At 37.9% G+C, this 27,785-nt stretch overlaps 1 protein-coding gene across 1 annotated transcript in view; it reads right to left on the bottom strand.

Annotated features, from left to right (window-relative positions):
- CFAP47 (cilia and flagella associated protein 47) overlaps positions 1-27,785 on the bottom strand; it is a 374,794-nt gene that overhangs the window by 239,840 nt on the left and 107,169 nt on the right. The window contains exons 25-27 of the mRNA XM_074323826.1: positions 17,014-17,209; positions 12,782-12,994; positions 984-1,084 (exon numbers count right to left, since the gene is read on the bottom strand). Of these exons, the coding sequence (XP_074179927.1) occupies positions 984-1,084; positions 12,782-12,994; positions 17,014-17,209 (510 nt within the window). The remainder of the gene's footprint in view (positions 1-983; positions 1,085-12,781; positions 12,995-17,013; positions 17,210-27,785) is intronic.

Raw genomic sequence — 27,785 nt, 5'->3', positions numbered from 1 at the left:
GACAATGGGTTCCATTGCATGCTTGGTATTTGGAAGTTCAGAGTATTCCTGCCTGATGGTCTATTTCTTCTGAAAAGTCAGAGAAAAGGTCATCCTCTGAGCCTGAGGCAGAACATGACTGAATAGGTTTCATAGGTGTGGTAAACATGTGACGAAGCAAATGGAGAATGAGAAAATTCGTTAAAAACACAGAAAAGAACTCCGACACAGCACTGAAACTTAAGGCTATGACAGTCTATACAGATGGAATTTTTCCTACTCTCCATCCTTTCTCCTCCTCTGAAGACTGACTCCATCAATCATCCTCTTCTGTCTTGTATTTCACATTTCTCCCTGCTTAGTAGCTCCTCTTCAGTTTTTCTTAGCTTCTCTCACCATTTTCCCTGCAGCAACTCCCAGTAGGTCTACTGTCCCCTCTCCTTCCCACTTAACTCATCTCACATCCCAACAATTGCTCCCTTTCTAAATCACTGATCCTCAAAAACCACAGAAGGCCCCTCCTGTTACAGAACAAAGGGCACAGTGGGGCAGCGCCATCCCTACACTGCCTGCCTTGTCTCCCATCACACCCCCATACTGTTACTATACTGCCGTTCCCCAAATCATTCTGTCCAAGATAGTCATTTGTCAAGCTCTCCACAAATGTAATCTCTTCTATAAAGACATGGCAGACCCCCAACATCAGCATTAACCTCTGCACCACCCCAACATTCCCAATATTTCAATTCACTCATACACCAAACTCTTCATTCCACCTTGTTTGTATGACTGTATTTATGCACCTTTCACTGGACTGTCAACTTCTGGATTTAAGAGACACTGCCATATTCTACTCTCAATACTAAACATGGCTTCTGACAATGACAGGAGTTTAATAAACATATGTTAATTTCAAAGTCATTTTACTTCTAGATGACAGCCTTGGATAACAAGAACATGTACAGTTTTGAAAGTTAGAGAGAAAATAGTCATATACCACTTACCATTCCTTAAAACAATATCTTGCTTATCATGATGAAGTGCCATATAAGGGTAAATAGTAAGAATGCAGTTGTCTGCTGCTGCAATAACTGGAAGTGAAAACCTAAAAGTGAAAACATTGCCTTTCAATAAAATAAAATTTTCAGATGCAGTAAATATAATACAATAAAATATTTTTTTAAGTATCCAGGATGCCTGTAAGGATCAAGACATGATTTATTCATCATTTTTCTTTCCACCTACTTTGTTTTTCTTAACCACCTACTGTATCTACTTTAATAGTTTAAGAATATTTACCTTTAAAGCTTTTAACAGAGATGGTCAATTTCACTGTCAAGTGTGTTCCAGAACACAGCTTGTAAGTACACAGACTTATAACCAGATTCAGGAAATTTTACAGTTGATGGAACCTCAGAGTTAATTTATGCACCTTCTTCTTCTATAGCATCCCTGACAAAAGGTATCTAACCTCAGATGACACTATTCTGGAAACACTACTAGGGTGACAGTCATGACTCAGAAACGACCCATTTCATATCTGGAGAGCTGTAACTTCAGACATTCTGTTTCAGAGCAAACGGAACAAAATCAACAGTCTAATCCTTATTACATTCCTTCAAATATTTAAACACAGCATATCTTCTCTAAGGCTTCTCTTCGGATTCTCAACATTTAGAACGGTCAAGGGTTTTTTCAACTGCGAGGTCGCCAAATATTTCACACACCATCTAACTTTTTTAGATGACCTTTTGTTTTGTGTTTGTCCTCCTTTAAATGTGTCTAAGAACTGAAAGCAATTACTATGAAAGTTATTCAACCAATAGAGAGTAGTACTATTACCTTCTACAACTCGCATATATTCTATTTTATGAAAGCATTGTGCAATTGTCTTATCTTTCTACTAGCAACAAAACACTCTTAGATTATATTGAGCCTAACTTATGTGACTACTTTGTCCTAGTACTACTGACTTTTTAATAGAAGCACTATATTTAATATCTGTACCACTAGCACATTGCCTTACTGGTTTTAGTTCTGCACTGCAGTAGTGCATCAAGATAATTTTAGTCTTCAATCAGCCATGTACACACACACGCATATATATATATATATATATATATATATATATATATATATATATATATACCATACACCATATATCTTTCTCAACATCCAAACAGCTATTATTGTCTTAGTCCTATTTGATCACTCTCTACACTACTGGATTCTAGAAATGAAGGAACTACATGCTAGAGAAGGTAAAATCAACAAAAAAATCTAAATTAGAAAAAAAAAAGTAAGTCAAGTAAGAATGTATATGTCTACAGCAGATAATAACCAATAAAATGCAAATTATATCTTTACAAACCATAACTTTGATATTGAATGGCATGGTGACCACATATAGTTCATTAAACAAGGTGTGAAAAGTCGCATCATTCATCTCTCTGATCCTTAGTTGGTGGATAATTGATACTCCAATTACACATCTCTAATTCTTTCCCCATCAATAGTGAAGATTAAGAGACTCTTATGTCTCATCACTTTAGGAATGATATTTGAAGCTTCTATGTTAAATCTGTGTGATAAATGGCCTGGTAATTACTCTATATTATCACTTTGCAATAGTGTATGAAGTACAGTGATGGCTTGTCAACACTATGTCAAACACCATGAGAAATATTATATTATTTATATCTTTCTCATCTTAATTAAGGTTCTCCTCTTATCTACACTATTTATAGGCAGATCTTACATTCTAAAAGCAGCCCTGTTAAACATGGTTTTAATTCACAGAGAGTTGAGCAGAGCAAGAAGAGGCAGGGTTACAGGGTGTGGTTTTTGGAAGCTTGTCTCTTTAGTGTGTCCCAACTTTTCTTCATAAGGCAGCTAAAATATTATAAAATTATGTGTTGCGAAAACTGGCAGTGGCTATGAATGGTTAAAGAAGAGCTTACAGCTAACACTATTCTGGATTAATCACCTAGATTCCTATTTATAGGACTGAATAAAGTGATAAATGGGAGGAGAATAAAATATCTGAGTCAGCCCTTTGAAAATGTTTTTCACTTTAAAACCCACTACCCACCATCACCATCAAAGACAAGTGCTTGTCGCTATCCATATAGTATTTAAATAAAGACTTACAAATAATGAAATGACTTTGGATGACGGTATTTGCTTTAGTGTTACACAAAACAAACATCCTTGAGCAACCTTTCCAAAACTGCTTATCCACACCTATTCACGTTTCCCATCTCAATCATTGCTAGCAAAATAATTCACATGTAACTTCATTTACACACAAAAAGGGTTAACTGATATGTTTATTTAAATACCGAATGCTCACTACAGATAGTACTTTTATGTTAGTTAGGTCAATTGATAGGACTCAATCTGGTGCTGTAATGTGTATTTGTAACCATCAAGGTCATCCATGATGTGGTGAGACAAAAGAATCTCTCCATCACAAGTGAGGACATCAAATGTCATTTTGTTAATCTGTAATAAAGTTGCAGAGTTTGGATTTATTTATTTATAAGAGATCAAAACAGACTGAAAAGATTATTGATGATAATGTGATTGTCACTTATTTGATTTTCAATATCCTTTCTTGAGTGGAGGGAAAAGGAGTCAAGTTGCAGCTGCTCTTCTGGGCATTGCAGGAACCTGCAATATGTTACCTGCAGCCCATCAAGACACTGCTATTTCTAAACATTAATAATTCTAGCAAATATGTGCTGTTTACCAATTTAGTAACCTTAAAAACATTTGAGGTTGATCTAAATGCGCATAAATCCACAGAAGTATGCTTCACCTGTGAATGTATTTCACTGATTTGCAAAGGTAAGGGCAGAGAATTCTTCTTCAAACACATGAGAGATCCACAGATATTCATCAAATATAGAAATATGTTCGTTTAGCAAATATTTTAAATATATATCAATTCTTTTTACAAGAATCATCTCATTTTTAGTCTGCTCAACAATCTGAAAACAATCCTGCAACTGATGTAAACTATTTTTTAGATCTCAAAATCCTTCTTTAGGGGCTACTTTCACAATTTGAAATCATTAACATTGATTAAAATATATCAATATATTTTATTTTCAATTCAGTGTTCATGTGGAAAAATACTATAGCTGTCAGCACAGTTTAAAATAGGGTCTCCAGGAAAGAACTGTGGCAGCCGACCGCATGGGCATGTGACTTCTAGGGACTGTGAGGCCCAGCCATCAGGCAGGTGCCTGCAACCACTCAGGGAGAGACAAAGGGTACACTGGGACTTCCTCTAAAATGAAACATCTCTAAGCACGGTTCAATATTTGCTAAATGAACATATATTTCTCCAACCAATTATCACTGGCTCCAAAGAGATTGGGGGTAAAGAAGAAAAAGGAGGAAAAGAGAGAAACTACATCATCTATGATTAACTTTTCTTTCTTCAACCTGCATAGTGTTAAATGCAGTATGATTTTAATAATCTCAGAAGACATGGTAAATAGCATCTTGGAAGTGTCTGAGCTTTTGCAATTTCTACACAAATTTTAAACACCACCATTTTGCTACAAGTGAATGGTGAGCAAATCATAATTATGAATATTTTTCTGGTTATAGTTTACTATAATATACTGGTATTATATGTTTGGATTAAATATAAATAAACATTCTACTTTATAGTAGAGACTGTACTACAATCCTGTGATTTGGTTTAACAGATCCACTATGAAAATAATGTTCTTCATAGAATGAAGGTGCCATTCGTTAGAAGCAGCCTTCCACGAGACTAGGTCGAGGAATAAGAAACAGATGATTGTATCAGAACAAAGCATGGCCGCTTAGAAATTCTACTCCCCCATCACTGCCTATTCTATCTATATATACAAGACCAAAAAAGTTGGAAAAATACATGGTGCTATGCATAACCCAGCCCCCCAAACCACGACAGACAAGGTTTCCCATGCAATATTCCAACACTGAGTATTTCTAATAAATGTTTATTGAAATATTCTTGAGATTGCCCATAGCCTGACTTTCAGCAATAATGATGCTAAAATTCTAGATTGCTCATTGTCAATGGGCAGCAGATGGTGCTAAGAATGGAGTCTCCAAAAGATGAATAAGTCTAAATAACTGCTCTTTTTACCATAAAAGGAAATTTGAATACCTCAAAAGTTGCTTCTCGCTATGTGGTAATATCCCTTACATACTTATTTTAAATATCTAAATAACCCAGAAAGGCACATAAAGAGCAGATACAACTTACACTAGAGTTACTAAGGTCACATTGCCAACCTACATGCTTTAATGCTCCATATGGTTGGACTCTGGATCTGATTCATTCTCTAGTCTTCCTTATGTGATGCAGTTTCTTACCTTTCAAAAACAGTAAGATATCTCGAAGAGGCATGCTAAAAACACTTTTAAAAATACTAGAAATAAACCCAAAGTTGCCAGGCATACCCTACACAAGGATCGAATTGTGCACTGAGTAAAACAATAATTAGGATCAGCTGTCACTATCCCTCATTTCCTTTTTATTGGATTGAATGTTTTAAAAAATAAGGCTGCAATTTAAATGATTGTCCTATTATTTTAATGAGAGTAAGCATAACAAGTTTTATTATGCATCAAAAATGTTTTTTAATCCATAACAAGGTTGATAAAATGCTACTGTATATATGAAAATGTTGTTTTAAGCACTAAATCTGCTTGCTTTTCCTTTCCCTCACTTTAATTCACACTCTCATGTTTCAAATTTACCAATGAAGAGTGAACATGTGAAACCCCAGGCACTTCACCCTCAACCCCAATAAAGGCAGAACCGCACGCAGGCTCTCCCGCATTCTCTCGCTCACTCTCTGTCTCTCTCTATACTGGTCACCTCACTGTGTGGACCCAGGCTTGCCATTTACCCTTCAGGACTTGTCATTAGTAAACCTTGTTTTCACAAAATTCCCTGATGGTTGTTTTTGAGGTACATCTTGCAATCCTAACAAAACCCACAAGGGCCAGGCCAGCCACAACAATGGCTCTGAAAGAGGAAATGTCTGTAAGGGTTCTGCCGTAAGTACTATGCCCCAGTGAGTAACCCTGGCATTTCTAGGCAATAGCATCACTATATATAGGCTGACACCACCCCAAACCAAATAGTACAGGATCCTTTCAATTGTGGCTATGACAGCATCAACCCTTTAGTTACTAGGTCTGGAGTGGGTCCAAGGTCCAGAAGGAGTGTTTGAGGCAGATCAGGCACCAGGTATGAGCACTTAGGACAGTGGCTGGTTATCAACTAGCAAGGAAATATTTCAAGATTGTATCCACTGGCAAGGATGTACCACTGTGCCAGCCAATCAGCAGCTCTGATTTTAGTTCAACCTCCTCTACCAAACATCCTTGTACTGCTCTTACTATGCACTTCCAACTGGTCATTTAGAACATAATGTGTGGTTTCATTTGCATTAAGACATCAAAATCTTCATATTCATAGTGGATTATATACCACATGACATAACGAAACTTAAAGATAATTTCATTCAGTTTACTTACTAAACTGACCATGTTACAGCAATAAAATCCTAGGACTTGAAAAGGTAAAGGGAAACAAAGTTGTGTGATAGAGATAATGGCACATGATCTCAAATCTAGGTTCTTTCACTCAACAGCTGGATGGGGGTCCAAAAGATCAAAACACTGTAGTACTTCAAGTTCCTCTGCTGTAAATTTGGAATTATACTTTACAATGTAGATCTCTTAAACAGATTAAGTTAGATAATGTACTAGTAAACTAAACCAAACTTACTCTAAAAGAGAGATGGGTATACAATCTAAGGATTCTCACAGGAACCCCATTTTCTAGTGGTAATGTTATTTCCTGCCAAATATTTACCAGTGGCCCACTGTTTAATCCCTCCTGATGACATTTGCCCTTATTCAGTCTTGAAGGTCCAGTGTTTTACCAATTTTACTGTGCATCTGAATCACCTGAGCAGTGTTTTAAAATACAGATGCTGCTGATTCCTCAGACTAGAAATTCTATGTTTCCAACAAGCTCAACGTCTTCCCAGACTAACAAAGCATCAAATGGGAACCTGTAGGACATACAAATCTGCAGATCCCACTGAAGACGTACTAAACCATAACTCTGGAGGTACAGCCCAAGCTGTAACCAGCACTGCAGGTGAGTCAGATGCAGGGTAAAGTTTGAGAGCAACTGTTGAGCGCCAGGGTTCTCAACTCTGAGCTCCCATTCGAATCATGTGGGGAGCTTTTTAAATCTGCAATGCCTAAGTCACCTTCCAGACAAATTATATCACAGTCTATGAAGGCTGGACTGAGGCCATATGTACTTTTTTAAACTCCCCAGGTGATTTCAGTGTCCAGGCACGAGAGCCACAGCTCTAAAGGAAAAAAAAAGCAGCTGATATCTGAATAGCACCTACCCACATCTATCTAGTTGATAAATGAGTCATTTGGATTTCTTTCATTTGGCTTCAATTTTAATTTTCAATTACTTGTGTTAGCTCTCTTATAAAACAGTTGATTTTTTTCATTTGCTCTAAAGTTATTCAAATTAAATTTGGGTACTAAAACCTAGGGAAGATAGAATTAGTTTTGAGTATAATGGATATGTGTTAAGTACTTGTGGGATTTAAAAAAAAAAAACTATATGAAGAAAAAAATGTATGGAGGACCTCAGAGTTCTGACATACCACAATTCTAACTATGAACTCTCAACTCGTGTTGGCTGTTTTAACCATGAGGCATGGCTAACTCATGTTAACCTCCTGGTTACCTGGAACATGCAGTTGAAATCAACCCTTGATTCCACAAAACCCTGTGTTTGGGTTTAATCATAGGAAAACATTAAGCTGGTTTTGGCACTCTTAGGATTTCTATGAAGTTAATCACCCAAAGCCATAACTTTCATTCTTTGCAAGATCTAGTAAAGTACCAGACAGTGAACTTGTAAAACAAGAACAAGTGACAACACTTCATTCTCATAATGACAAGTTCCCTCAGGATATAACGTTCCCTTCTCCTCAACCTACAGTGGAAATCATGATGCAAAATAGGGGATTACAACATTCTGGCACCTCTTAATCTATTTGATCTCTGTATAAATTCCCAGATAATATACATCTGCAAACATAAGAACAAATTTCAATTCTGAAGCATAATATAAATGATTTGGAGATTATCCGAAGCAATTTCACCCCCATGATAACAGAATTCCTGCCCCTACATTGTTACCTCATATACCAAAAATAAAAATAAGGGAAGTCAGGAAGAAAACAGCTGAATTGATGAGGACATAAGATAATAAGGTAACCTAGAATAGGGGTTGATGATTCGTAACAGCAATGAAAGGAATTATATTTTCTATTGCATTCTTTGACTTCCTCAAAAGCCATTCTTAATATCACTTAAACTATTTTATAAACAGACACAAAAATCCCTCATAAAACCATAAACTTCTAAAACAAGACATATTGCATTTCAATAAACATATGCTTGTTTAATTTTTTGTACGAAAAGAAAATACATATTTTAATTTTATAAGGAATATGTGTTTTCCACTTTGAAATTTTATTGATTTGAAACATGTACTTTCAAAGGAACATTTTAGCAGTTGCTTTGATACTGGATTTCAATTTATTACATTGATTTGAAGCCTTGTGCCAACACTATTATTTTAAAATACCTAAAAAGAGTTGTACATATGTAAAATACCTAAAAGAGTGGTATAATAATAAATTTAAGTAAAAATCATCTTCTGTAGAGTTTACTGATGGTAGTTGTAACACAGACTCTTCCAGTAAAACTGTAAACATTCATTTATTTATGTTATAACCATGGAGACAATTTATGAGTTTCTGTGTCATCAATAAATTAATATTATCAATAAAAATAAATACTATGCCAGTTTTTATTGGGTATGCTTTAATTACTACCATTACTATACATCAAACATGGAATTGTGTGTGTGTGTGTGTGTGTGTGTGTGTGTGTGTTTGTTGAGAGAGAGAGAGAGACAGACTTGAAAAGCAGCAGGAAAATATACCATTTCTTTTACTTATTCTTTGCAAAGTTTATATATGACATATGACAGTGTTACTCTCAAAAAAGTACACGTACAATAAAAATTTCTACATGATTCTCTACAATCTAAGTGGTGTTAAAACAAGGTGACTACTAAGGAAATAATCTTTGGAAATGGAAATTTCATTGAAACTCTTGGCTCCTCCACTTAATATCCGAGTGAACTTGGACAAGTTTTATCACATTGTGGGCCTCAGATACTTTTTCTGTAAAATAGAGATGAAGATCTAAAAGCATCCACATTCCTGGCTGTTGTGTGGATCCCATGATATTTTGCCTAGGACCTAGGACCTGACCCGTATAATTAATAACCGCTGACCTCCTGCTTCCTGTATTTATCCAAGCTTTGATTTCCACAATGAAATGCCGGTGCTCCTTCTATGTTGAACTCATGGATACTTCAGCAGAGCATGTCAGACTCTCCTAACCTGCTACTGCTGCAATTTTAGCATCATCTCTCAGTTCTGCCTTGCCAATAACCATCAAAACACAAACGCCAAAATTATCCTCCAAACATGAGGCTGCTTCATCCTCCAAACCTATCACATGTTTTTACCACTTGTAATACTCTACCCACATCACCACCCCTTCCATGGATATATACAACCTCCATCCCCAGATTTCCTGGGAATTTGGGGAAAAGACAAGCAGGGTGTACACCCTCTGAACTGAGGGCACATGAGTGGACAGAGGACCATTATCAGTGGCAGCAGACATACGAGCAGGAACAATAGCAGCTATAATTTTAAGTGTTTGGTCAGTTGAACCAATCCAAGTATGACCAAGTCTAAAGAAGGAAGCAAAATTCAATGCCAAGCATGTTAGCCACCCCAGGGGAGCCACAGTATGAAATGGTCTTATATAAGAAAAGGAAAGCAAAGCATGAAGAAATGAGTGTTTTATTTTTTACTGTACTTCAATATGAACACACCGGGAGCAATAAAAGGCTTCAATTCAGGACAAACACTGGCAAGCGTAATTTGTCCTTTGAGATTTAATTCAGGAGCCTATGTAGCCATCCCCGATTTCCCCAGCACCCAGGATATTATTAGTAACTCCTTTTGTGTTACATTTTCTATTTGCCTCTGTTGACACCAAAGAGTACATAAAAAACTTAATTTAGAGTCTCCCTTGCTGACTACCCTGACCTCCATCAAGGAAGGGCCCCTTTCTATTTCATCTTTGCTTATTCAAACTCTTGGGCAGAGCACACAAGGATTACCTACAAGAATAACAAATGGATGAAAAGCAAAGAAAGAGCCAAACTTATTTCCAAGAAAAATTCTGAGGCGAAAGGGAAGCTCTGGAGGAATTTCTTGCTGGAAGATCTTATTTATCACAATGGGATTAGAGGTGGAATGCCCAGAGAGAGAAAGGCAAGGACAGCTTTGGAGTGTTGAGAAGAGAAGGAAGATGGTCATACACACTAGAAACTAGAAAAGGAGTTAACAAGACATCAGGAAAAGAATTTGCCAGTATTATGGTTCCAGAGAGTGCTCAGGATTTGGCTCCTTGTTAATCTGGGTGCATGAAAAAGCCTTTTGTGGCCCATCTATGATTTTCAAACTTTCTAAATTAGTTCCGATAGCTCTACTTTATGCCAAGCCTCCTGAGGGTTGAAAAGGAGTTTAGTGGAAAGTAAGGTAAGAAGGGCGGTGTAATTCAGGTAAGAGCAAACAAGTCTGGAGGCTAAAAGGAATCACACAACAACAAAAAGGAAAGACAAGAAAATCATCAAATACAGCACCCTCCTCCTTCTAGGAACTGTTTTCAGGTCTTCTTACCAGTCCATTTGCTAACCAAACCTCACTGCACTGGTGAAGTCTGTTTGTGCTCCCCTTAGAGGCAGTAATACCCCTGTTCCAGTGACAGGATAGGTAGATAGACAGACAGGAGCAGGAGAAGGAGAGACCTAGCCCCAGTTAGGAGGCCACTTGCTGCAGCTCCTACTTGGGTCCAGACCCCTTGCAGCTGCCCTCACTTAGGGCACTGATGCTTTACTGGGCCAGCAGGATTCCAGGCCGACACATACCCCTAAATCAAAGCGATGTGTTGTTAGAAGTCAGAGAAGGGAGGAAGACATCCCGCTTATCAGAGTATACATCCTGCTTCTCAGGACCCTTTTAGTGAGCTTCTCAAACAAATCCTAAAAAGAAAATTGACAGAAACTGCCTTGAGAACCAAAAGGGAGGACTGGGCACCTCAGCAGAAGAGGAAGAAATAAAGAGAAGGGAGAGGGGGATGCAATTCTACCTATAGAGATAAAAATCCTCACACAATGTAAAGAGAGGCCTTTACGATCCCTCTCTTGGGATTGGTCCGTTCCACATCTTGGAGTGTATCCGCCTTTACTAATAAACTTACTACTCTATACCTGCACAAAAACGCTGTCTCTCGACTGAATTCTTTCCCTTGAGAAGACAAGAGCCAAGGAACAGCATCACAACCCAGTTAACACTAGAAGCCATCCAGTTCATCTATTTCCTTCCGCACCCTGTTAATGTGGTCTGAGACTTCATTAGCTTTACGATATTCATGGATACGTTACTCATGATTTTTACTGGTGAGTTCCAAGGTGGTCCTTACGTAGTACTTTGGGCAGAGTGTGACTTTATGGACTAGAGCAAAGGAAAGTTAAATTTTAATGGATAAGGTTAGTAATGTACAGAATGTCTCCCAGGACAGAGTCACAGAACTCAGTGCTTCATAGGAGCCAAAAGTAACGCCATTAAATTGTTCTAAAATGTCAACAAAAGATGGACTTCAAGAGAAAAATGGGCATTTGAGAGGTTTAACAGATTTTATGCATCAGGGTCTACAAGAAAGAGACATGCCAGCTGGAGTTCAGGAGAACTCCATGCACGACATTCTGGATACAGCCATACTTCAGCTTGGATGCAACATTCCAGCGCCATCTGTTTCTCTCCTGTCTCATTCCTAACACATCAATCAATCCTCTGACTAGGAATGAAGATACTACATAGTAATAACCTCACTAAAAGTTAATAAATTATCACCTAGAATCAACATACTGACATTTAATCTTTAGTGTACAATTTACTCTATGCTGCTTCTCACTATAAACATTTTTAACAAACTTTATTGCTCTACGCATTAGCCTTCTGTCACTTGGTGAGTGAAATCATCTCAGGGTATAAAAGTGGAATTTCTGGTCCTAAGAGGTAAGAAATCCAAAAAAACATTGTTTCAGAAAGATGTATTTGAATTTCTCTGAGACTGTTAAGGCAACATGTAACAAAATCATACTGTTTGGAAACTCGTTGTGCTGATGTTTCTGATTTTCATTTAATACATATTTAGCACTTCCTTGGGACCAATTCCTGCCCAATTACTCAATAAGCATTAACTCAATGAAATTCTCATGATCGCAGATAAGATCAGTTATCTCCATTTAACAGATGAGGAAACAGAGCCTCAGAAGATTCAGTAACTTCATCAAAGTTAACTGAGCCAGGATTCAAACCCACACTGCCTGGATCCAGTGTGGGTTAGGCTGGTGACTACTATTATGCTGTTTCTCATCAGAGCAACAATGCATTTGGAACTTTAAGAAAATCTTCATATACAAAGTCATTATTTCAGATGTCTCTCCTTTAACATTTTACAATAGTGCAAAATATAAACCTTTTTATTCTTCGCTGTCAGATACAGAAGAACCTACATTAAAATATCTTACCTGTTACCTATGTCATCACAGAAAATTAGACTGGTAAAAAATGACACAGGTTTAGATGATTTGAAACCAATGCGGCAGGAGAGCTCAGCGTTAATTCCCCTGGGAGAGCCTGGGATGGCTCTGCCTCCTGGAAACGTCACCGAAAAAAATTGCATGACCTCGCTACCATCAGGAAATCTTGCCGATGGACTCTTCATGGATAACACTGCATTGCTGTTTAAAATTTAAAAACAAAAATATTTAGCTCAAAATACATGCAAGTAACTGGCTTTAAATGTGTTTTCCTCTGTTTTTTGGAACAATAGAAAAAGTAAAACAACAAGTGTTTACAATAATATGCCCAATTATTAAAGATATCATCTCATTTTTCTCCACTGGATATATGGTTGTGCCCCATTATTCCTAATATTATTTAGTTGGGCTTCTCTCTTTTTGTTCCTCATCAACTTCTTTGTGTTCATGTACATTGTATCAGTTTTTTCAAAGAACCACCTGTTAATTTCAGTGAGCCTATGGTCTATATATTTGTTTTCTGTCCTTCAACTTCTATTCTTTTTCATTTTATCTTCCCTCTACATTTCTTTGGTTTAATCTACTTCAAATCATTTTTTTTGTCTAATATCAGTATTTAAAAATATTTATTTCCACCTAAGTACCATTTTTGCTGCATTTCGTAAGTTTATTTACTTATTTATGTTTTGCTTAACCACTGGAATTTTGGTGTTTATTTAATACAACAGATGCAGTTAACTTTAACAAACATGCAGGCCTGTTTGTCTAACAAAAACAATAGAAGTCACAGCGGCTGTTTTAAGTTGAGTCTTCAATTCTAATATTCAAACACTGCTTACAGTATTTGATTGTATTACACATGATTCTCAATGAATGTTTTCATGTTTTGATATATAGTATTTTAACTCTTTATTTGCAGAATTCAATAAGATATATTCTCTGACTCTATAAAAGTGTTTTTTTTTTAACATTTCCAAATGTATGGGAGATCTTGTTAATATTTGCTTAATTGATTTTTAGTTTAGCATTATTATCAAAGTATATATTCTATGTGATATCAACTCTTTAAAATTTGTTAAACCTGAACTATAGAATGATACACTTTCAGTTTTTGTAAATATCCCGGGTATGATTGAGAAAAACTTGTACTCTAATTTCAAGGTTTGGTATTTTGTAATACTATTTGAAGATTATTTTAGTATTTTTAATAATATAGTATCAAGTAAGTGAAGCTTTTAAATATCTTGCTCAAATCCTCCTTATCCATACAAATGTTTTTGTCTTCTGGACTCATCAATAATTGAGATATGTTTTGAAATATCCTAAGTGATGAAGGACTAGTCAATTTTCTTGTTATTTTAATTTGGGAGTTATATATTTTAAAACTAATTGCACCTAGAATTTTAGAATTCCTATAGTTTCCAGGTGAGCTGCATCGTTTATAATTATTTAATGACTTTTCTATATTAAAAATATGTTTTACCACTTAAAGGTTACCACACCTGAAATTAATACTGCTACCCAGCTTTCTTCTGGTTATGCTGATATACTTTTTTTTTTTTTCAAAATTAGTTTCAGGTGTACAAAACAACATAGCGATTAGACATTTACACACCTCACAAAGTGATGACACCCCCCCCCCAAGTCTAATACCCATCTGACATTGTACATAGCTATGACAATACCATTGACATACGCTGATATATCTTTTGGTAAGATTTTACTTTGCTGATTTTCAACTGAGTGGTTTTGCTCCCCGGAGGACCTGTAGCAATGCATGGAGACATTTTTCTTCTGTTACAACTAGGGAGCTGTGCTATTGGGGAGAGACCAGGGAGGTCGCTAAACATCCTACAATGTTGGATAGCCTCCAACAGAAAAGAATTATCCTCCTCAAAATGGCAACAGTACTGAAGTTGAGAAACCCTACTTTCCTTCAATCTTTCTTTGTCCTTATGTTTCATATATACTCCTTTTAATAGGCAATTTAATTTTTTTCTTATTTACTATAACATTCTTTTAACTAGAGTAATTTATTTACATTTTATTGTATTACCCAACTATTTAGAGATTTTGCCACCATTTTTGTTTTAGTTTTCTTTTACTTTTTAAAGTATGAGTCTTTTTCTCTTACCAAGTTAACTGAGGTTTTGTTTCTCTACCGCTAGTCGCTTGTTTATTTATACAATCTTAGGTTTAGTGGATGCCCTTACATTTTTACCACATACACTTTTAAACAAAAATTTCTCAGTTATATTTGGTTCATTTTCAAATATATATTATATAATCCCATGTTAATTACTAAGTTTTTATAATGCTATCTTTTAAAAATACATTATTTATATTCTGTATCTGATAATTCCAATCTCTGAATTACTTAAGAGTCTAAATCTCAAGATGGTTTTTTGTGCTGACTAAATTATAGAGTCTTTCCTCCATGTGAATTTTGTGATGCCTGATCATGTGCTCATGTACCGTTGGTAGAAATATGTGGAAATTGAAATAGGGGCCCAAATGGAGGATGGCTTCATTTAGAGAAGAGGTTCACAAGGTGTGGTCCATGGCTCGGCAGCATCAGTATCATCTGGAAACTTATTAGAAGTACAAATGATTACATCTCATTCCAGGCTTCCTGAACCATAAATTCTGGGAATGGGACCCAACAACCTGTTTTAAAAAGTGATCTAATGTGTACTAAAGTTTCAGAACCACTGAGATGGAGAAGATTTGCTCGCTTCTGCTGATAGATAGAAGGACTTACTCATATGGAACCATTTTAGCCTCTTCCATTGTTCCTAGATTAATCCAGGAATCTGAGATTAAATTTTCCTACCTTGAAGTTGTCCTGAGATTGAAGAACAAGCCTGCATTCGGCATGGTATTACAGCTCACCACTCCTCCTCTGCTTTCAGTTTATAAGTATGTATTTTTTTGGTTTGATTTGATTTGAGCCCTTTGGAGACCTACCATACTTCTCAGAAGCCCATTGATTAAATAAATAAACACACACACACACACACACACACACACACACACACACACACACACACAATCTACCTGTTTTGCAGTGTGAGGGCACACAATGTACCGTGTTTTCCCGAAAATAAGACCTAACCGGAAAATAAGCCCTAGCATGATTTTTCAGGAGGACATCCCCTGAACATAAGCCCTAATGCGTCTTTTGGAGCAAGAATTAATATAAGACCCAGTCTTATTTTCGGGGAAACACGGTATGTAGACCAATATAGTATCGGGGTTTGGGCTGTTTATAATTTTTTTTTTATGAAAACATGCATTCAATTAAGTGTATGCACGAGTTAGGCAAAATTCCAAGATGGCCCCCAAGAGTCCTGTCTCTTCGTGTACAAACTCTGTATAATTCCCAACCCTTGGGTGGCCAGACCTATGAATGTGATGAGATACCACTTTGGTGATTAAGTTATATTATGTAGCATTGATAAAGGGACTTTCCATATATAATTAAGGTCCCTAATCAAATGAATTTGAGTAAAGCAAAAGGGAGATTACCATGGGTAGATCACACAAATACAGGAGATCTTAAAATAAGGTTTAGAGGTCAGAGACAGAGAAGTCAGAAAGATGGTCTACTTCTGCTTTGAATAAGTAAAGTTCCATGGTATGAGGAGGAACCACAAGGCCAGGAATTGAGGGTGGCCTATAAGATCTGAGAGTGGTCCCAGCCAACAGCTAGCAAGAAAATGACGTCTTAGTGCTATAACCGCAAGAATAAATTCCACCAACAACCAGAGAGCTTGGAGGAGAACTGAGCCTCAGCTGAGACTGCCGCTACAACTCATACCTTGATTTCTGCCTACTGAGACCGTGAGCAGTGGATACAACTGAACGGACCCAGACTCCTGACCCAAAGAAACTGTGAGATAACCAATTCATGTTTTAAGGCACCAAGTTTGTGGTAATTTGTCACACCGCAATAGAAAATTAATACACTGAGTTTTTAAGCTTGCTTCTTATACCGTGAAGAGAGACGGATCAAAAATTTTTATAAGAAAATTAAATGACTAATTATGAGATAACTAAATGTTATTTTTTTTGTATTTTAACTTAAATATACAGTTAAACACTGTAATACTTTGTTCCAACTATAGCAACAAGTCAGACATTGCTCATGACTCATAAAACACAAATACAAACAAAAAAGCACATAAGGAAAATATGGTAAATTCACATGAAGCATTTACCTGAAATAACTTTGAGGTAAAATGGTGATATCCATCACAGCTGTTACATCCAAAGGAACAGGGGTGAAAAATATGAATGGAGGTTTAAACAGTAACGTAGGTGATTTTACCTCTCCAACCAGATATAATGTTTGATAGCAAAATGGATTATCATTTAAACGCAAAGGAATATTAGCTGTGTATTTTCCAAGACGATCTAATTGGAAAAAAATTAAGTATTTTAGATTAGTTCACACACACACAAAAAAACAAATTTACATAGTTTAAACCTTACTAAATATTAAAATGTACTATGAAGTTACAGCTCAGTGGAGCAGAATAGACTGCCCAGAAATTGGATTTATCCTGCCAAGGAACTTAAGACATGCAATGAAAAGTCACTGATATAAAAATCTTTCAAAAGCACACTATGTCTAAAAATAGAGCGAGTCTCCTTAAAGCAGATTCATTATTATGGAAAAACACATATACCTTAAGGAAACAGTGGAACAGGACTTCTTTTTTTTTATTGTTTTCTGTGCCTTAATAGGAGCAAATCAACTCCTTAGTATAAGAATTATGAAGATGAGGTCACATAACTGCCTCTGAGATCTAAGTTTTATAAACGTGTTATAGGCATGTTTAATTTTTTAAGAGTTAGGTTGGGATCCTAAGGAGGAAAACCACAGATTTGACCACTTGGGCTCAGCTCCATACTGAAAGAAAAGTTAAAGGAAATGTTTCTTATTTCCTTCTAGACTGTCCAGTCCATTTCGTCTGGATATAAATGCTAATAGAGACATAAAGGAGAAGCTCTGTATAGAAATACAAATGGTGGCTTTAGCTGAACTAGCTTTGTTCTGCTTCTTTCAGAACCACACACAGTAGAAACTGAGAAGAAATACACAGAAATACATAATGAAACCTAATTATTTTTACAAAATAAACTTCAGAATACAGAGAATTATTTGATGTATTCTATATTTTCAGAGTTCTAAACAGAGGTAATAAAAGACGAAACTTTGTTTTAAACCTAATCACAGTATCCTATGTACTGTTTCTCACACATAAAACTAAAGCTATTATATAACACCATGCTAATAAATGTAAGACATTAAGTTAACACAACACAGTGCTAATAGAACATTATTAAAAGAGAGAACACATAGCTCAATGAACTCTCTAAAAAGCTATAATAGGTTTCTTATCCTGCCTTTTTTGTCGATACCATAGCCAGTTGCGGGTATTTTATTTAGATCGCTACATGTGTAAAACACTAGCATCCCCAAAATTCTGATACAAGTAATTTACTGAGGGAGTGCTCTCAGGAGTAAAGGGGGAAGCAGAACAGGGCCATCCGAGACAGTGGTGATAGTGAAGCTTAAACACCTAGGCATCTCTACATGAGACATCTTCCTTCAGCCAAAGGCTGTCCTCTGGAGAAGGAGAAAGACGTAACCTATCAAGAGTCAACACCCACACGTGACAGATGGATAGAAAAGTCCAGTCATGGGAATCTGGATGGGCCCAAAGAGCACATACAACAGGTTACAATCCTAATACTGCTTCATAACTAAGAAAAATTAGGAAGAATAACAGGTAAGTTACTATAATACCCTTTTAAACAGAAAAATAGTTTGGAAATGGCATTTGGTATGTTTATCTAGTTATAGCACATAAACTATAAAGGGACTGAAGCAGATGCTTTAAATTAGAGATAAATACTAGTAGTACAGACTTTCTCAAAAATAAAAAAAAATCTTCATAGTTATTTATTCAAGCACCTTCGTGCTTCTCCTTTATTCTGGTCTGCTTAAAAATGTTAGCTGTCAATACCCTCACGTCCTGAAGCTCATTACCAGAAAAATTCCATGTTTTCATGCTGCAGGGATTCTCATGTTGAGAAATTTCTAGGGTTTGTGCACCCTGGGTGTCAGGCTTAGAAACATGAGGCTATTTCCATGAGAATAAAGAACACGCTTATTTAATGGGAGTAAGAGTCTAGACAAATTCGATTCAAGAACATTGATTCAGATTCAGAAGGAATTGGAGATTTGCTTAGAGACCACTGTGAGTCACCTGTGATACCATGTTTCCCGGAAAATAAGACTTACCTGGACAATCAGCTCTAATGCATCTTTTGGAGCAAAAATTAATATAAGACCAGGTATTATATTATACAAGATCTTATAGTAAAATAAGACCAGGTATCATATCATATCATATCATATCATATCATATCATATCATATCACATTACATTACATTACATGAGACCCAGTCTTCTGTTACAGTAAAATAAAACCGGGTCTTATATTAATTTTTGCTCCAAAAGACTCATTAGAGCTGATTGTCCGGCTACGTCCTATTTTCGGAGAAACACGGTATCACATCCCCAGCCTCTGTCCCTGTGGCAGTCCAAGGAAAGGACAATAAAGGCAGAGTTAAAAGTAAAACCACCTCACTAAAACTCTTCAAAGCACTGAGAATATAAGGGAGCCCTTCTAGATGGCCAGTATAACAGGGTCTAGCCAGAGTACACCTGCCCCACCTGAGGTGATAATAATGGCAAAATGTGTGTCATGCAGGGAGGCCTGCGGAGTCTCTGCTCCCGCTCCCCATACAAGAACGCAGGATATGGTGAGGCCAAAAAGGAACACCCACGGAGCCATAGGTAGGGGAGTCATACCACTATATTCTCTCTGGCGGCACTATACTCTCACTGGAGGCTGGATACACACTGTCCGCAAACCGCCATCCACGCTTGCCAGCCCAGCCGCCATCTCCTTGCTAGCCCCATCCTTCTTCTCTTTTTCTTCTCAAACCGCCATCTTCTCTCCTTAGCCACAGCAGTTATATTGTGGCCAATGGCTCACTGGTTACAGCTGACGGCCAACTAGCCACAGCTGATGGCCATGCAATCACAGTTGGCCATTTACTACCTGAGCCAGCACCTGTCTATGTGAGGCCGAGAGCCTGGAAACTACTTTCTGGGGCTCCGCCCCCACACTCCACCCCTACAGGCTCTCGCCTCACAATCTCTGCGACAAGCGTCTTCCATGAGGGACCTGTGCGAGGAGCCTGGGGTGAATGCAATATCCTGGACACAGCCAGGCTCTCTGGGCACAGCCAGGGTTTCTCAGGGCACCACCAGTGCTTCTGGGCACAGCCAGACTTCCTGGACTTCTTAGGGTACCACCTGTCTTCCCGGACACAGCCAGGGTTTCTCAGGGCACCACCAGTACTCCTGGGCACTGCCAGACTTCCTGGACTTCTTAGGGTACCACCTGTCTTCCCGGACACAGCCAGGGTTTCTCAGGGCACCACCAGTACTCCTGGGCACAGCCAGACTTCCTGGACTTCTTAGGGTACCACCTGTCTTCCCGGACACAGCCAGGGTTTCTCAGGGCACCACCAGTACTCCTGGGCACAGCCAGACTTCCTGGACTTCTTAGGGTACCACCTGTCTTCCCGGACACAGCCAGGGTTTCTCAGGGCACCACCAGTACTCCTGGGCACAGCCAGACTTCCTGGACTTCTTAGGGTACCACAAGTTTCCCCGGGCACAGCTAGGATTTCTCAGGGCACTGCCACTTTCTCTGGGAACAGCCACACTTCCTGGACACAGCCAGGGCTTTCAGGGCACTGCTACTCTCTCTGGGAACAGCCCGACTTCCTGGGCACAGCCAGGGTAACTTCAGGGCTCTACTACTCTCTCTGGGAACAGCCCGACTTCCTGGGCACAGCCAGGGTACCTTCAGGGCTCTACTACTCTCTCTGGGAACAGCCCGACTTCCTGGGCACAGCCAGGGTACCTTCAGGGCTCTACTACTCTCTCTGGGAACAGCCCGACTTCCTGGGCACAGCCAGGGTACCTTCAGGGCTCTACTACTCTCTCTGGGAACAGCCCGACTTCCTGGGCACAGCCAGGGTACCTTCAGGGCTCAGCCAAACTTCCTGGACTCAGCCAGGGCTCTCAGGGCACTGCCACTCTCTCTGTGCCTCTCAGGGTACCCTGCTGGAACAACAGCGACTCACAATCAAGGTGCTTACATATTCTCAATGGCGGCCAGTCAAGAGACAAAAGCAAATATCCCCCAGTTCCACTAACAACAGTTCCCAAACAAACAGTCAAGCAGTCCATTAAATTAGGGATGGAAGGCAATTCCCCATAGTCCATAGTCATTCACCAGGGCTGTCCTGGGGGTGAGGACGACCTTGACCTCACCCTCATCTCCCACGGAGGACTCAGCAAGCGTTACCTCCTGGGACTATAAGTCCTGCATCCGGGCTGCCTGAGCAGGAACTTCCCCGGCCCACAGGGCTGCAACGACCTTCGCTTTCTCCGGCCTGTGCTGGTTGGGGAACCGTCCACATCTTTCCACCTCTCCACGGGGCTCCATCTCTGCAGCAGCTGCATGGCTTTTCCTGTGCTGGTGGGAGAACCGTCCACGTCCTCCCACCCCTCCACGGGGGTCCAGCTCTCCGGCAGCTGCTCCTCCTGGTCTTCCTCAGGCTGGGTGTTCACATGCACAAACTGCTCCACCGTCCTTTGGAGAGCTTTGGCTGGCACCATATCCTGCCGACTACGCCATGTGTCATGCGGGAGACCCTGCTCGCTGCGCCATTTGTCATGCAGGGCGGCCTGCGGGGTCTCTGCTCCCGCTCCCCATACAAGAACGCAGGATATGGTGAGGCCAAAAAGGAACACCCACGGAGCCATAGGTAGGGGAGTCATACCACTTTATTCTCTCTGGCGGCACTATACTCTCACTGGAGGCTGGATACACACTGTCCGCAAACCGCCATCCACGCTTGCCAGCCCAGCCGCCATCTCCTTGCTAGCCCCATCCTTCTTCTCTTTTTCTTCTCAAACCGCCATCTTCTCTCCTTAGCCACAGCAGTTATATTGTGGCCAATGGCTCACTGGTTACAGCTGACGGCCAACTAGCCACAGCTGATGGCCATGCAATCACAGTTGGCCATTTACTACCTGAGCCAGGCACCTGTCTATGTGAGGCCGAGAGCCTGGAAACTACTTTCTGGGGCTCCGCCCCCACAATGTGCATCTACAAGGCAAAGGAAATAGAAGGGTACATAAAGGCCCTGACCATGGCTTCAGATAAAAAAAGGCTTACTCCACAGTCAGATTACAAGAGGAGAAAATGGTAGCACGAAAGTATAATCAATCATCAATGCCTGCCAGAAAAAAATGGCAGATGCTACAGGACAGCGCAAAGAACAAGGCCAAGATCTCACCAGGTGGAACTGGAAGAAATCTTAAGTCAATGAGAGACCCACGTTCCTCAAGCGGCTGGGAGAAAGGAAGCAAGCTGCTTTCTGTGCTGCTTATTACCCTGGCTTTCTAATGCTCCTATGACCTGGAGATGAGAAGTTATATTAATAAAATGATTGGAATCACATACATGGGAAGCCATGTGAAAAAACTAGAGAATAGACCAGAATTAAAGCAAAGGGGTCCTGTCTAGTGTGGAAAAACAGATTTTGAATTGAAAACCAAAATGATACTGTTGAAAGTTGTCCAAAAAGAAACTGATTTGGTCTACCAGGTTTGGTTTTGTTTCAAAACAAGTGACTGGAAGAATTGTTAGTTATATGAAACACAGATGTGGAGTAACACCTCTTGTTCCCACTTTTAAAGTAACTTTTATTTTACTGGGATAAGAATACTTAATATGAGATCTACCATTTAAACAGATTTTTAAGGGTACATTAGAATATGTTTATATATAGGCACAATGTTGTACAGCAGATCTCTAGAAGGATCTCATCTTATCATCTTGCATATCTGAAATTTTATACACCTTGATTAGCAACTCCCCATTTTCCTCTTCCCCAACCCCTAGAAACTACCATTCTCTGTTTCTATGAGTTCAACTATTTTAGATCTCTCATATACCCTGTTTCCATGAAAATAAGACCTAGCCAGACCATCAGCTCTAATGCGTCTTTTGGAGCAAAAGTTAATATAAGAGCCAGTCTATATTATATCATATCATATCATATCATATCATATCATATCATATTATATTATATCATAATGTATTATATTATAATATATTAAAGACCCGGTCTTACATTATAGTAAAATAAGACCGGGTCTTATATAATGTTATATAATGTTATATAAGACCTGGTCTTATAGTAAAATAAGACCAGGTATCATATCATATTATGTTATATTATATCATAATATATTATATAATATTATATTATACCCAGGCTTTTTGCTCCAAAAGATACATTAGAGCTGATTGTTCAGCTAGGCCTTATTTTCGGGGAAACACAGTAAATAGAATCAAATAGAATTTGTCTTTCTATGACTGGCTTATTTCTCTTAGCATAATGTTCTCAAGATTCAATCATGTTACATACAGCAGGATTTATTTCTTCTTTAAGGCTGAATAATATTCCATTGTTAGTATATATCACAGTTTCTTTGTCCATTCACTTATTGATAAACATTTAAGTTTCCATATTTTAGTTATTGTGAATAGTATCACAATTAACATGGGAGTGCTAATATCTCTTCAAGGTCCTGATTTCAAATCCTTTGGATAAGTAACGAGATGAGGGATTGCTGGATCATACAGTAGTTCTAGATTTAATTTTAGTAAACTCCACGACTGTTTTCCAAAGTGGCTGCACCACTTTGCATTCCTGTCAACAGTGTACAAAAATCAGAGATTCTCCATATCCTTAACACTACTTGTTGTCTTTTGTTTTTAGATAATAGCCACCCTAACAGGTATGAGGTAGTATCTCATTGTGGTTTTCATTTTCAATTCCCAAATGATTAGTGATGTTGAACACCGTCTCATACACCTGTTGGATATCTATATGTCTTCTTTGGAGAAATATCTGTTTAATGACTTAGCTCATTTTTAAATTGGGACATTATTTTTTTTTTGCTATTAAGTTGTAGGAGTTCCCTATATATTTTTGGATATTAACCCCTTATCAAATATATAATTTGCAAATATTTTCTCCCATCCCCTAGGTTTTCTTCTCACTTATTTGTTTCCTTTGCTCTGAAGAAGTTTTCAGTTTGAAGTACTCCCGCTTGTCTATTTTTGCTGTGTTGCCTGTGCTTTTGGTGTCATATCCATGAAATCAGTCAAGACCAATGTCATGAAGCTTACCCTCTATGTTTTTTCATTATAGGAGGTTTTACGATTTCAGGTCTTATGTTTAAGTCTTTAATTCATTTTCAGTTGAATTTTGTTTAGGGTATAAGGTAAGGGACTAATTTAATTCTTTTGCATATGGATATCTGCTTTGCCCAACACTATTTATGAAAGTAACTATCATTTCCCCATTGTGTATTCTTGGCACCCTTGTCAAATATCAGTTTACCGTATATGTGTGGATTTATTTGGGGGCTCTCTAGTCTGTTCCATTGGTTTATATGTCTGTAATTTTTCCGGGCCACATTATTTGATTACTGTACTGGCTTTATATTTTGAAATCAAGAAGTGTGATGCTTCAGTTTTATTCATCTGTTTCAAAGCTGTTTTGGCTATTTGGGGTCTTTTGTGGTTCCATGTGAATTTTTGAATTGTTTTCCTATTTCTATAAAAAAAATGCCAATGGGATTTTCATGGGGATTGCACTGAATCTGTAGTCACTTTGGGTAGTATGGACATTTTAACAATATTGTCTTCTAATCCATGTACATGGGAAGGCTTTAGACTTGTTTGTTTTTTCTTGAATTTCTTACATCAATGTCATGTAGTTTTCAGTGTATAAGTCATTCACTTCCTTGGTTAAGTTTACTCCTAAGAATTTTATTCTTTTTGATACTACTGTAAATGGGACTGTTTTCCTAATATCCTTTTCAGATGTAGTCATGTGTCACTTAATAATGGACATATGTTCTAAGAGATATGTTGTTAGGCAATTTCATCATTGTGCAAATATCATATACTTACACAAACTTAGATGGCATAGCCTACTATACATCTAGGCCACACGGTATAGCCTACTGTTCCTCGGCTACAAGCCTGTACACCAGGTTACTGTATAAAACGACATGAGATTAAGTCACACACAAGAGAAAATGATGCAATTAAGAGACATGGTAAAAACGAGATGGATGAGGCTGCTGCCGGCATAACACAGCATACTGTTTTACAGTACACTTTTTTAATAAGCAGAAAGAGTACACTCTAAAACAATGATAAGAAGCATAGTGTAATAAATATATAAGCCAATTACATAGTCAACTGTTATCATTATCAAGTATTATGTAGTGTACGTAACCATATGTGCTATACTTTTATATGACTCTCAGCACAGTAAGGTTCCTTTACCCCAGTATCACCATAAATATGTGAGTAATGCATTGCACTACAACTTCACATGTTGACTTTGTATCCTGCAACTTGAATAAATTTATTAGTTATAACAGGTTTTCTGGTGGAGTGTTTAGGGTTTTCCCTGTATAAAATCATGGCATCTGCAAACAGGGACAACTTTATTTTATCTTTTCCAATATAAATGCACTTTATCTCTTTTCCTTGCCTAACTTCTCTGGCTAGGACTTCCAGCACAATGTTGAGTAGAAGTGGTGATAGTAAGCCTCCTTGCCTTGTTCCTGCTATTAATAGTAAAGCTTTCACTTTTTCACCATTGAGTATGATGTTACTATGGGCTTTTTATATGTGGCCTTTATTATGTTCAGGAAATTTCTCTCTATTCCTAGTTTTTTGAAAGTTTTTATCATGAAAGAGTGTTGAATTTTATCAAATGCCTTTTCTGAGTCTATTGGGATGATCGTGTTATTTTTTACCCTTCATGCTGCTAATGTGGTTTATCACATCAACTGATTTGCGTATGTTTAACCATCCTTGCATCAGAGGGATGAATTCCACTTGATCATAGCATATGATCCTTCAATGTAGTGTTGAATTCAGTTTGCCAGTATTTTGTTGAGAATTTTTGCATCTATATTCATCAAGGATACTGGATACTAGTTTATTTTCTTATGCTCTCTTTGTCCAGATTTGGTATCAGGGTAATGCTGTCCTCATAAAATGAGTTTGAAAGTGTTCTCTTCAATTTTTTGGAAGAGTTTGAGAAGGACTAGCATTACTTCTTTAAAGATTTGGTAGAATTATCCAGTGAAGCTATCTGGTCCTTGGCTAGTCTTTGTTGATAAATTTTTAATTGATGATTCAGTCTTCTTAATAGTCACAGGTCTGTTCAGCTCATGATTTTTAAAAGATATCTTAGAAGGAAACAAATGCTTCAGTTTCTAATGGAAGATAAGGACCAAACACTGAAAAAACCTAAAGTAAGATACAAGTGTATGTTAAATATGTAATTAATGTCCAGGTGATGTTAGTGGAAATGGTGGAACTAGGACCTCTGAAAATCCAGTCCTCCACGAAAGCAGCGACAACACTGGGAAAAACTGGCAAAATCAACATTTTCAGAACTCTAGATATTAACCAGAATCTTGCAATAATCCAAGGAGCATTTATTTAAGAGAAATTCATAAACTTCAGTAATAACAGTAAGCTCTACGTTGTTTTAACTTGTCTTTTCCCATCTGCTCTCCTTAGCTCTGTGTATCCTTAAACCAGCAGTGTCTCTATCAAGGTAGGCTAAAACCCAGCAGCCTAGCAAGCAAGTGGAGGGAACACAATGGGTTTTGGAGCTTTCCAAAAAGCCCCACACCCAGAAAATTTTCACTATTTGACCACTCTGATAGCTCCCGGGGTGGGAGGGAGGGGAAATTCATTCTAACAGCTTTCTTTTATTTTATCTAACTCAGAGATCACTCAATAGGAATACCTCAGGGTATTTATTAAAACAATTATCATACATTGTTTAATATCACAGCTTGTTTAATATCTGTGGCATTGATAACATTTTTGGCAAACAACAGGCTGACCAAAACTTAAAGGAAAAACAGAGAAATTAGATATTCAATAGAGAATTTCAAAAGCTCTGATTTATTTCCTGTATACATAACCAAGGAAGACCTGTGAAAATCCTAATTTCTCACCTCTGACTGACCTAGAGGTTTTACACAAGAAATAAGTGAAGGCCAAGGCAGAGTTGTAAATTGCTTGAGTGATCATTACATACCCCAACACATGTACAGAATTTCTCAGCAAAGGATGGGCAATTTATTGATTTAAAGCATAAGGAAATCACTGTTAATCATTAGGTAAGAACTAAATTAAGAGACTTTAGTGGCCACACAAGAAAGGAAATACAGACCTTACAGAATTAGTTCAGAAATGCCACTAAACAAATGAACAGTAACATTAATAACAACAAACAAAAAATTGCAACAACTGCTGAGTGAAGGTAAGGTTCTCATTTCCATAGTTGGCATATTATGTTATTTATAATGCCCCGTTTTCGAAAATAAAATTTTGACAGTGTGCACCTGATGCTGAATAGTGATGGGTGTCGACTATGGTTTAATATACATATGTTATATAATATATACATATATTATATATATTATATAACATATATAGTCATGGGATGCGGAGTGCAGCACGGGGAATGGGGTAAGTGGAACTGTGGTGGCTATGTGTGATGTTGGAGGGGTGGTAGATTAGGGGAGGGGGGTTGTCATTTTGTGAGGGGTATAAATGTCTAACTATTACATTGCTTTGTACACCTGAAACTAATAATAAAAAAGAAAACTAAAAAAACAAAAATAATAAAATAAAATTTTGAGACACACAAAGAAACAAGAATGAATGATCCAAACACATAAAAAAGGCTGTAAACAGAAACTGCCCCTGAGAA

The sequence above is a fragment of the Rhinolophus sinicus genome, chromosome X (genome assembly GCF_036562045.2).
Source record: "Rhinolophus sinicus isolate RSC01 chromosome X, ASM3656204v1, whole genome shotgun sequence".
Classification (NCBI taxonomy): Eukaryota; Metazoa; Chordata; class Mammalia; order Chiroptera; family Rhinolophidae; genus Rhinolophus; species Rhinolophus sinicus.
Note: the sequence above shows the minus strand (reverse complement) of the source record. Positions and strands in the feature narration are given on the sequence as shown.